Source organism: Leucoraja erinacea, chromosome 5 (genome assembly GCF_028641065.1).
Source record: "Leucoraja erinacea ecotype New England chromosome 5, Leri_hhj_1, whole genome shotgun sequence".
NCBI classification, from domain to species: domain Eukaryota; kingdom Metazoa; phylum Chordata; class Chondrichthyes; order Rajiformes; family Rajidae; genus Leucoraja; species Leucoraja erinaceus.
Genome location: NC_073381.1, coordinates 39,288,366 through 39,301,384, shown reverse-complemented (window position 1 = coordinate 39,301,384; position 13,019 = coordinate 39,288,366). Strand labels below are relative to the sequence as shown.

Below are 13,019 nucleotides of genomic sequence, written 5' to 3'. Positions count from 1 at the left end.
GCTAACAAGTCCTGCGGCCATTTAAAGCCGCGCCGGGCGATGTAAGGCCCCGCTCCAGGTCATCCTCAACCCCGCAACTCGGGCGGGAGAAGTCGCCGTTGCGGAAGCCCCGAAAAGCGGTCTCCCAGCAGGGACCCGCGGGCTCCCGGTGTCACCGTCCACCGGGTCGGCGGCTGGAGCCCCCGAATCTCCTGGGTCGGGCAGCAGCAGCGCGCCACCACCGCTCCTCCCGCTGCAAACTCGGCCAGCTCTGCAATGGTGGGTAAGTCCGCAGCTCCGCGACTGGAGCCCCAGGTCGTTCCAGTTGGAGACCACTCCACGGTGCTCGGCCCCAACGACAACGGAGACCCGACAGAGAAAAGGTCGGGTTCTCCGTGCAGGGGAAAGATTTTAAAAAGTCCCCCCCCCCCCCCCCCACACCCAGTTTAAAAAAAAAAAAAAAAAAACTACATACAAACGAGACAAAAAAAAAAAAACGACAGACGGACTGCAGAGGCCGCTGCGACGCGAGTCGCGCCGCCCACCCAGATTGGTGTTTCACAGATGAGGTTGTATGCTTTGCATCTTGGGCAGTTCCTTGCAGGTGCAGGAGTAGGCCATTCGGCCCTTCGAGCCTGCACCGCCATTCAATATGATCATGGCTGATCATCCAACTCAGTATCCCGTACCTGCCTTCTCTCCATACCCCCTGATCCCCCTAGCCACAAGGGCCACATCTAACTCCCTCTTAAATATAGCCAATGAACTGGCCTCAACTACCCTCTGTGGCAGAGAGTTCCAGAGATTCACCACTCTCTGCGTGAAAAAAGTTCTTCTCATCTCGGTTTTAAAGGATTTCCCCTTTATCCTTAAGCTGTGACCCCTTGTCCTGTACTTCCCTAACATCGGGAACAATCTTCCTGCATCTAGCCTGTCCAACCCCTTAAGAATTTTGTAAGTTTCTATAAGATCCCCTCTCAATCTTCTAAATTCTAGAGAGTATAAACCAAGTCTATCCAGTCTTTCTTCATAAGACAGTCCTGACATCCCAGGAATCAGTCTGGTGAATCGTCTCTGCACTCCCTCTATGGCAATAATGTCCTTCCTCAGATTTGGAGACCAAAACTGTACGCAATACTCCAGGTGTGGTCTCACCAAGACCCTGTACAACTGCAGTAGAACCTCTCTGCTCCTATACTCAAATCCTTTTGCAATGAAAGCTAACATACCATTCGCTTTCTTCGCTGCCTGCTGCACCTGCATGCCTACCTTCAATGACTGGTGTACCATGACACCCAGGTCTCGCTGCATCTCCCCCTTTCCCAATCGGCCACCATTTAGATAATAGTCTGCTTTCCTGTTTTTGCCACCAAAATGGATAACCTCACATTTATCCACATTATACTGCATCTGCCAAACATTTGCCCACTCACCCAGCCTATCCAAGTCACCCTGCAGTCTCCTAGCATCCTCCTCACAGCTAACACTGCCCCCCAGCTTAGTGTCATCCGCAAACTTGGAGATATTGCCTTCAATTCCCTCATCCAGATCATTAATATATATTGTAAATAGCTGGGGTCCCAGTACTGAGCCTTGGGGTACCCCACTAGTCACTGCCTGCCATTGTGAAAAGGACCCGTTTACTCCTACTCTTTGCTTCCTGTTTGCCAGCCAGTTCTCTATATTATTATGGAGAGAATCCTTCTGTCATCGGCTGTGGAGATCTTCCTTGGCCTGCCAGACCCTTTGCGATTAGTAAGCTCACCAGTACTCTTTCTTCTTAATGATTTTCCAAACAGTTAATTTTGGAAGGCCTAACATTTGGCTGATGTATCTAACAGTTTTATTCTTGTTTCTCATTCTCATAATAGCTTCTTTGACTTTCATTGGCACAACTTTGGTCCTCATGTTGATATAAACAGCAACAAAGGTTTCCAAATGTGATGGAAAGACTGGAGGACCACTAGGTGCTGAGAGCTCCCTTGCACCTGCATTAAGGAGGCAATTAAACACACCTGAGCAATTACAAACGCCTGTGAAGCCATGTCCCAAACATTATGGTGCCCTGAAATGGTGGGACTATGTATAAACACAGCTGTAATTTCTACATGGTGAAACCAAAATGTATAATAATGGCCTTTATTAAAATCTAACAATGTGCACCAATGTGCATGGGATTGTTTTCTATTACAAATCTTAAATTGTGGAGTTCAGAGGCAAATAAATAAATGATGGGTCTTTGTCCCAAACATTATGGAGGTCACTGTGTCTTCATTGATGATACAACTGCTGATGGTAGTAGCATAATGAATTCTGAAGTGTATAAACACATCCTATCTGCTCAAGTTTAAAGAAATGCCTCAAAACTCATTGGCCAGCAGTTCATTCTAAAGCAAGACAACAATCCCAAACATACTGCTAAAGCAACAATGGAGTTTTTCAAAGTTAGAAAATAGTAAATTCTTGAGTGCCATGTCAATCACCCGATCCGAACCCAATTGAGCATGGCTTTTATATGCTGAAAAGAAAACTAAAGGGGACTAGCCCCCAAAACAAGCACAATCTAAAGATAGCTGCAATACCGGCCTGGCAGAGCATCACCAGAGAAGATACCCAGCAACTGGTGATGTCCATGAATCGCAGACATCAAGCAGTCATTGCATGCAAAGGATAGGCAACAAAATACTAAATATGACTACTTTCATTTACATGACATTGCTGTGTCCCAAACATTATGGTGTCCTGAAATGAGGGGGCTATGTATAAACACCGCTGTGATTTCTACATGGTTAAACCAAAATGTATAAAAATGACCTTTATTAAAATCTGACAATGTGCACTTTAACCACATATGATTTTCTTTATTACAAATCTCAAATTGTGCAGTACAGGGGCAAATAAATAAATGATGGGTCTTTGTCCCAAACATTATGGAGGACACTCTACCTGTAACATTAAATCAAATTCTATCTCGCTGTACAGATAATGTATCTGCTGTGGATTTGTGGCATTCTTCATGTTTAGATTTTCAGCAACTATTGCTTCAGCATTTCATAGTGCTAACATTACATTTTATTCCTTCTCTACAGTTTCCATTTACCTCCCGCTATTTACAGCTTTCTAGACTGATCTGTTGTGATGAACACGCTTTCATCACTTTCTCTGAAATGGCATTAACACCATGTGTTTCTTGGGTAATCTTGGTCTCTAACCTATTGCAGACATTTTATTTGGATCTTGCCCTTTATTTGGATCTCGTCTGCGGGAACTGTTGGAATTAGTGACTAGAGAAGGATGTTTATGATGGGGACTGCAGAACTTCAATCTTGCCAAAGATAACAATAGACAATAGGTGCAGGAGTAGGCCATTCGGCCCTTCGAGCCAGCACCGCCATTCAATGTTATCATGGCTGATCATCCACAATCAGTACCCTGTTCCTGCCTTCTCCCCATATCCCCCGACTCCTCTATCTTTAAGAGCCCTATCTAGCTCTCTCTTGAAAGTATCCAGAGAACTGACCTCCACCCGAGGCAGAGAATTCCACAGACTCACAATTCTCTGTGAGAAAAAGTGATTCCTCGTCTCCGTTCTAAATGGCTTACCCCTTATTCTTAAACTGTGGCCCCTGGTTCTGGACTCCCCCAACATGTTTCCTACCTCTAGCGTGTCCAAACCCTTAATAATCTTATATGTTTCAATAAGATTACCTCTCATCCTTCTAAACTCCAGAATATACAAGCCCAGCCGCTCCATTCTCTGAGCATATGAGTCCCGCCATCCTGGGAATTAACCTTGTAAACCTATGCTGCACTCCCTCAATAGCAAGAATGTCCTTCCTCAAATTAGGGGACCAAAACTGCACACAATACTCCAGGTGTGGTCTCACTAGGCCCCTATACAACTGCAGAAGGACCTCTTTGCTCTTATAATCAACTCCTCTTGTTATAAAGGCCAACATGCCATTCGCTTTCTTCACTACCTGCTGTACCTGCATGCTTACTTTCATTGACTGATGAACGAGGACCCCCAGATCCCGTTGTACTTCCCCTTTTCCCAACTTGACACCTTTTAGATAGTAATCTGCCTTCCTGTTTTTGCTACCAAAGTGGATAGCCTCACATTTATCCACATTAAACTGCATTTGCCATGCATCTGCCCACTCACCCAACCTGTCCAAGTCACACTGCATTCTCATAGCATCCTCCTCGCAGTACACACTACCACCCAGCTTTGTGTCATCTGCAAATTTGCTAATGTTACTTTGCATCCCTTCATCTAAGTCATTGATGTATATTGTAAATAGCTGCCGTCCCAGGACCGAGTCTTGCGGTACCCCCACTTAACGACATTTGAGATTGAGTGTTAGACATGCAGTCTAATAGCAAAATGAAAAGCAATCCAGGAGGGGTGATAGAAATGTTGTGCTGAGTACCTGTGCATTTGAAAGCTGATCAGCCAGAACATGCACGAAAATAAAACATCCAGTGACTTCAATGGAGACGATGCAAGTGAGTGGAGAGAAAGCTTGACTGAATTTGCATGGAATCACTGCATGCAAAACCAGTCTGCGTAATAACAGAATAAAGAGGATGCGGTAGGAAAATGAAACCGTCAATCACACTGATTACTATGAGGAGGTCAGAAGATGAGCAGGGCCAAAGCACTACAGTAACTTCAAGCTCTTGCATCATTTGAATATTTCTTATCAAATTCAAATATCTTATCAATCATAGTCGAAAGCACTGATTTTGGTCTTGCTAATAAGACCACAGATATCAAGAATAACGTTAAATTACTGCTCACAATTTAATTCTGGATAATAGTATACCGAAGGCTGGAGATTAGATCATTTAAATTTAAGTAAAGTGAAATACTTAACTTTATTAGGTCAATATTATTTGTGGGTTGTTTACTTACAAATGGTCCTTTTCTAAAACGAGTATCCAGTTTATCCCCAGGTGAAGATCTCAAGACGTACTCCACCATGCTTACTCCTAGGCCGCCACTTTCAGAACGGGGAGATAGAACAGAGCCAACTTCACTGTTTACATGAAATCCTTGACCAGGCCTTCTTTGAACCATGATTGGCTGAGACACAGTATGGTCTGGATAAAATAAATGTAAACGTAAAATAAATTTTTGTTTGCTAGGAACAACAGAATTTTACAATTGCTGCAAGAAGCTAACATAAGCTGGGGAAAAAATCATACATTGTGATCCTATGAAGGAAAATAACAGACCAATAAAGTTTGTCAGAAAATCTACTTAAATGTACTAAATTATTTTATTCTCCTTGGCAGTGACAAAAATGCTGAACAGAGAGGGTCAGAATATATAGTGAATGGAAATAAAATTCAAGACAACTAATGAGCAGAAAACGATGATTAAGAAGCACTTTCTGTTCCTATATCTCATCCCTCATCCTAACACCCCAGCAGTCCTTTTGGGTGAGACAGAGGTTCACATGCATCTCCTTTAACCTTATCAACTGTAGATGATGTTCCAATGTGGCTCCTTTTACATTGGCAGGACCAAGCTTATGCATAGACTCTCCAACAGTTTCACTGAACAGTTGCACTCGGTCCACCAAGGACCGCTGGATCTCCCAGTTGCTAACCATGTTAACTCTTCCCGTTCCCATACTGACCTTTCTGTCCTGGGCCTCCTCCATTGTGAGAGGGAGGCCACACGCAACCTGGAAGAACAGCACCTCATATTCTGCTTTGGTAATGATCAACCCAATGATATGAACACTGAATTCTCCAATACCAAATAATATCATAAGCTTTCCCCCGCCCCTCTACATACACATTTCTCTCGCTGTATCCCACAACCCCGTCACCCTGAACCTTGTCTCTCCTTTGTACTCTCATCACCCAATCCCAAGTTGAGTTGTAAGCTACCCAAGTGGAATATAAAGTGCTGGTCCTTCAGCTTACTGGATATCCCATTTGGTAACCATTTTAACACCCCTTCACATACTGACCTTTCTGTCCTGGGTCTCTTACATTGCCAGAGTGAAGCCATGCACAAATTGATGCAACAGAATCTCATATTTCGCTGAGGTAGCTTACAATCCAATGACCATTTATGAACATTGAATTCTCCAATTTAGATAGCTAACTAACCCCCGCCCCCGCCCCATCATGCCGCATCTGGACTCGCACCAATTTCTCCCTCCCGACGAAATTCCTTCCCAACTTCACAAATCTTCTATTCTTATCTCACACCTTTTTTTCCTCATCTCTGGCCATTGTCCAACCATCTGCCTGTCAAAACACTCTTCACCTATAATCTACCTTTCACTTGCCAGGTTTTGCCCTGCCCCATCTCACTTCCAGCTTTCTTCCTTCCCCACCACAATCATTCTGGAGAAGGGTCCCGACTCAAAACACCACTTGTCCATGTTCTCCAGAGATGCTGCATGACCCACTGAGTTACTCCAGCATTGTCTTTTTATGTAAACTGGCATCTGCAGTTCTTGGTTTCTACACTTTGCGCTATTCAGTGTAATGTTGGAAATGGATAAATCTAAGAATCTGAAATACAAAATCTGCTGGAAATTGGGCTTTGAGTAAAAAAGAATCAGCATTTTCTATGCAATGTTTAATTGTCACAGCATTTTTTTCTCCCAAAGAAAGATGTGAGAAAATAACAAGATTGTCAAATTCAGGCCGAGTTGTTTTTGGAATCAAAGAAAAATCCCTCATGGTAGTAATCAAAAGGTGTAAGAGTCAACAGACACAAAAGGTGCAAGAGTTAAGAGTAAACAGCATTAACAGAGTAAAAAGTATGTATTATGGAAAGAGCAATCTTGAGTCTCTAATTTGTTATTTTACATTCCATGATTATGTTATGGAGAAACAAAGATTCATTGAAATGCAGACTAAATGCTGGAGTAATTCAGCAGATCAGGCAGCATTTCTGTAGAACATGGAGAGGCAATGTTTTGGGTCAGGGCCCTTCTTCAGTCTGCTTGCAGTAGGGGGACGGGGACGGGGGGGGGGGGGGGGGGGGGGGGGGGGGGGGGGAAAAAGTGCCCAGACTATCCATATTCTCCAGAGATGCAGCCTGGCCCTTCGAGTTACTCCAATACTTTGTGTCTTTGTGTAAATCAGCATTGGCAATTTGATGTGTCTTCATTGAAAAGCAAAGACTTTAAAAGGTTTATTACTTGAATTCATTAGTATTTCAAACAAACACATAAGAAGATTCTTAAGTATATGTGGGAGGCATTAAAGTAAACAATACCAAACACAAAAAAAAAGGTAGAGGCGTCTAAAGGAAAGATAGAGAAGAATTATTGCAGGAAGTTTAAGAATAGCACAATTAGATTGTACCAATAGCACAATTATGCTGATTATGCAAGGTTATTAGTTCATTATAATAGAACTGTGGTTGAATTCATTTTCTGAAATGTCATCACAAGGAATTGGAGAATATTCCTTGAAACAAAAATGTTCAATGCCATTAAGCAAATGCTACTTAACACAACATTATATTCCATCCATCATTGTAGTTTCAAGGACATTTCAACATAACATTTTCATATAATCACATACAATCCTGAACACAATTAGCTCTATCAGTTCTACAATGGGATGGGAGACTGCAACCTGGCAATCAACCTGGTATGCACAGTCAAAGAAGTTCAAATAGAACAAGTTGTCCTACAACTTTAGGCTGTGCACGCCATACGGAAGAAGAAGTTCTACAATGCAGATGAGATGTTGCAAGCTTGCATCCATTATTCATCGCAGTAAGCTCTTGATTTCAACCAAGCTTCTGCAGAATACCAAGTTGAAACGAGATGAGACACTTTACCCGAGAAGATGTTGATGACATTATCATGAGAAATTATTGGCGATTTAAATAAAGGTAAGAGTCTGAAGAAGGGTCCTGACCAAAAACAAAATATGAATAGGCTGGGGACCTCTCCTCCAGCTTTCTAAACCTCCCCCCCTCCTGCAAACAGTCTGAAGAAAGGCCCTGACCTAAAACATCACCTCTCCGAGTTACCCCAGCACTTTGTCTCTTTTTGTAAACATACATCTGGAGTTCCTCGTTTCTAAATAAAGGCAATGGTGTACTGCACAAGCAAGTATGAGACGTTGCATTTTGGGAGGTTTTCTTGTTTGACCTCACCCTGACAGTGGAGAAGGCCAAGCACAAACATGGCCATGTCAGTGTGGGAAATGGATAGGGAGTTAAAACAGCTTGCAACCAGGATGTCCATTGTGGACAGAGCAAATGGGCTCTGCAAAAGTTACTCTCCTCAAAAGAAACCCCAAGAGATTATAGCTAATTATTTTTGTCAAGATTTCTAAGCAATCTACACTTGCAAATGCTAATTTGGCATATCTGTCAAAAACATTGTCCTGTGTTTGCCACTTCAATGGCAATGTGAAATATCACGGTAAAATATTCAAATCTAAGTTTACAGTACATTCCATATAAAGTTGCACACCTGGTTTTCTCCATGTAAGGTGCAATTTTGTTTTAGGTGAGCATATTTATGTTCACCTAAAATTGTATTCACAAAATCACAGTAATTAAACAATAATGTTGTTTTCTATGCTCAATTTCAACGACATTTTACTAAAAGTAGAAACCATATTTTACACAAAACAGGAAAAATATTGTCAGTGAGACTTACGAGATGCTCCCCATGCAGTGTCCCTCCACTCATCTCCTAGGAAAATCCCCTTTTGGCCATCTTTTGCTGAATCATCTGATTCCCAGAATTTCTTAGCAGGTAAAAGCTAAAAATAAGCAAACAGTAAATATGTGACAACTATTTTAAATAGTTAAATTTAGAGAAACATCTATATTTTAATGTAGAAGCAAACTGGTAATCTCATGGAAAGAGAAAAGCACAACATTTTCATTTATTTTCTATTTCAATATTAATAACTGGGGACTTTTGCAAACATGTCAGCAAACCATATTTACCCAAAGCTGCCAGGACTGGTTTTGACACAGGATATCAGCTACTTTTAGAGATACATATGCTGTTCACTTCATTTATTTTCAAACTGATGAGTTTGAATTCGACCATCAATTGCACATTGCAAACTGCAATGGTTTAAATCAAAATGCCATTCCATATTTGCTTCAAGCTTCTACAACAGGCTAACAAGAGACAGGAACATACAAAATACAAGCAGAAGAAAGTTATCTAGTCTTCCCTGCCTGTTTTGTCAATCAAAAAACCACATGAGCCAAACCATGAACTGATCCACAAGGTTGTAGGTTCAAGTCCCACATCAAGAAGCTAGCACACGTAAGGCTGACATTAATGAAATGTTACCATGGTAATGCCGACTTTCTGATGAGTCATTAAACCCAAGATCATTTCATATGTGAATATATGTATGCACCTGTAAGCATTTTAATGTTATTGGCATTATGAGGACTATGCTGTGCAAAAATACTCTGGTCCAAAATCTGAAGCCACACCTGGCTGCATGAAGTCAGATGGACAATGACATGAGCTCTTTTAAGCAAAATCATTTGTCCAAGTTGAGCACCTGCATTATTTCTCAGACTATCTGGAAAGCCATTTAAAAGGGGCCAATAAATACAGCCACCATTATTATTTGTTCTCCAGAAGGACAGCAAACATTTAAGGCAATGGCCATCTTGTCAACAAAAATGAAAATGGGCAATACATGAATACAGTCTTATGGTAAATGTCAATTGTAAATACTCTAATAATAAAAGTCCTTTTGGGTGACAAGAAAATGGCAACCACCACTGATAAGAAGGCAGCATGAAATCCCTATTCCTTCATTTATTCAGCCGACATCCAGGCAGCATTAAGCACTTCAAGCATCGGCATCTTTTTTCCCCCCTTTCTAATGGTATAAAGCAAAGATACTAGAGGAGCGTTACTAGGATACTAGTATCTTTAGTATAAAGGGTGATATGCAATTAAAAAAATTGCGATGGAGTGTAACTCTCAAGAATAGGATTTCCAGAACCTTGGACACACTACACAAAGTCAAAAAGTACCCATGACAAAATTGGAAAAATGACAATTTGTTAAGGAGCTGGGGGAAGAAATAAAAGTAGCCAACTATTTCTCTGACAAATCAAACAAATATTTTAATACTTCAAGAAAAAAAAAGCAAATCTGATGGGAAGAATACCTAAATCAGTGTTATCTTTACGTTGTTCATGTCATTGCGAGTTGGATGGTTTCGTACATCAGAGCCGCATACTTAAGTGGCATGTTATTTCCACTTTGGGATTACAGAATATTTTTGTGACTTGAAAGTGCATCCACCAGTGCAAGAGCAGCATTAAAACAGCCAAATCTTAAAACAAAGCCCACAACACACAAATCACTCAAGTTTTAAAATTCAACTTGCAAGAATTTAGCGATTGCACAGCATTCGAATGAGCTCCCACATATCAACAAATGAAATGCAACAAATGAAAAGATAACTTTCATCTGTAAATCTATTTAATTCATCTTTTAATGGAAACTATTACTTTCATTTCAACATTTCTTTGCCATCTTCGAAAGCATTACCACTTCCCAATTTTTGCCATAATTCCACCAGCTGCCTATTTATATGCATATTCAAATTCAATCACTCAGTATCATATAAGCTGTATTTTAAGTAATGGTATGCTGAGCGTACATAAAATGTTCCAAAGCAATCTTACTCCTTAAATTGTTCCAGAGCAAAATATATTCTTTCTTCAATATACGGGGTTTCACCCCCGCAGATGGAACAAGAATAGTGTTCCCTGGTCCTCAACTCTCATCCCACCAGCCTCCATATTCACCATATCCTTTTCTGGCATTTTTGCCACCTTCAAAGTGATTCTGCCACCAGTCACATCTTTTCACAGTCTATAGAGATCACTTCCTCTGCAACTCCTTGGTTTGCTCATCCTTTCCCACCCATCCAGCCCCCAAGGCACTTTCCCCTGCAATCACAGGAGATGTAACACCTGCCTGTACATCTCTCTCCAGGGACCACAGCAGCCCTTCCAGGTGACACTCACATATCTTCTACTGCATTTGGTGCTGCTGATACAGCCTACTTTACATCGGTGAGACCAAGCGTACTTAGGTGGCTGTTTTGCTAACCATTTCCATGGCAACGTTTCTGTCCTTGGCCTCCCACATTATCGGATTGAGGCCAAATGCAAACTAGATGAACACCTTTTCAAATTCCGCTTGGGAGATTACAATTCAGCGGCATTAATATCAAAGGTAGACACAAAATGCTGGAGTAACTCATCGGGCCAGGTAGAATCTCTGGAGAGAAGGAATGGGTGACATTTCGTGTCGAATCCCTTCTTCAGGCCGATGTCAGTGGGCGGGACAGAGATAGAATGTAGTCGGAGACAGTAAGACTGGTCGGAGAACTGGGAAAGGGGGAGGGGATGGAGAAAGCAAGGGCTATTTGAAGTTAGAGAAGTTCATGTTCATACCGCTGGGGTGTAAGCTACCCAAGCAAAATATGACGTCCTGTTCTTCCAATTTCCACTGGGCCTCACTCTGACAAAGGAGGCCCATGACAGAAAGATCAGATTGGGAATGGGAGGGGGAGTTAAAGTGCTGAGCAACTGGGAGATCAGGTTAGTTAAGGCAGACTGAGCAGAGGTGTTCAGCGAAACGATCGCCGACCCTGCGCTTGGTCTCGCCGAAGTACAGGAGTTGACACCTGACAGCGGATACAGTAGATGAGGTTGGAGGAGATGCAAGTGAACCTCTGCCTCACCTGGAAAGACTGCCAGGATCCTTGGATGGAGGGGGGGGGGGGGGGGGGGAGTAAAGGGGCAGCTGTTGCATCTCCTGCGGTTGCAGGGGAAAGTACCGGGGAGGGGGTGGTTTGGGCGGGATGGGACGAGTTGACCAGGGAACCATCTCTGTGGAAAGCAGAAAGGTGTGGAGATGGGAAGGTGTGGCCAGTAGTGGGACCCCGTTGGAGGTGGCAAAAATGTTGGAGGATTTTGTGCTGCATGCGAAGGCTGATGGTGTGGAAAAGGTGATGACAAGGGGGGCTCTGTCCTTGTTACGAATGGGGAGCAAGTGGGAGCAAGAGCAGAGCTGCGGGATTTCGAGGATACCCTAGTGAGCCTCATCTATAATGCAAGATGGGAACTCACGTTTCTTAAAGGATGGGGACATCTCCGATGACCTGGTATGGAAAACCTCATCTTGGGCACAGATGCGACGTAGATGTAGGAATTGGCAGTAGGGGATAGAGTCTTTACAGGAAGCAGGGTGGGATGAAGTGTTGTCTAGATAGCTATGGGAGTCAGTGGGTTTGTAATAGATGCCGGAGCAGTTCTTTCCTAGGCATTAACATTGAATTCTCCAATGTCCCCCATTCCCTCTTTATCCCCTGACCCATACTATCCCAATGCCTGCATACATTTCTCCCAACATCCCTGACAGCCTGTTCCTTTCCCCCTCCTCCGTATATTCATCTGCCACTCCACAGTCCCACAATTACTATTTAACTGATTGCTTGGCCCTCCATCCATACAATTCCCTCGGTTTTACATTTCACACCTCATATTCTCTCCTTATCAGACACTCTTTTGGTAACCTGCCAGGCCTTGTCCCATTTTCAAATATTTATTACCAAAACAATGTCATTATGTGGAACTGTCGTTAATCAGTGGTCAACACAGTAAATATTAATAAGTCACACGACACCGGGTGGCGCCATCCCTTCTCTGTTTTTATTATCACCCAGATGATCATGTTCGTGAAGGCCGTAGTGCAGCTACCAAGAACCAAAGCAGCCAGGAATCAATAGACAATAGGTGCAGGAGTAGGCCATTTAGACCTTCTAGCCAGCACCGCCATTCAATGTGATCATGGCTGATCATCCCCAATCAGTACCCCATTCCTGCCTTCTCCCCATATCCCCTGACTGCTATTTTTAAGAGCCCTATCTTGTTCTCTCTTGAAAGCATCCAGAGAACCTGCCTCCACCGCCCTCTGAGGCAGAGAATTCCACACTCACCACACTCTGTGAGGAAAAAACAGTTTCCTCGTCTCCGTTCT

The 13,019-nt window shown here is 42.7% G+C and overlaps 1 protein-coding gene across 6 annotated transcripts in view; it reads right to left on the bottom strand.

The window, feature by feature from the left end:
- LOC129697135 (pumilio homolog 2-like) overlaps positions 1–13,019 on the bottom strand; it is a 98,745-nt gene that overhangs the window by 64,625 nt on the left and 21,101 nt on the right. For all 6 annotated transcript variants that reach the window (XM_055635382.1, XM_055635386.1, XM_055635385.1 and 3 more), the window contains exons 4-5: positions 8,637–8,742; positions 4,898–5,085 (exon numbers count right to left, since the gene is read on the bottom strand). In XM_055635382.1, coding sequence (XP_055491357.1) covers positions 4,898–5,085; positions 8,637–8,742 — 294 coding nt within the window. The remainder of the gene's footprint in view (positions 1–4,897; positions 5,086–8,636; positions 8,743–13,019) is intronic.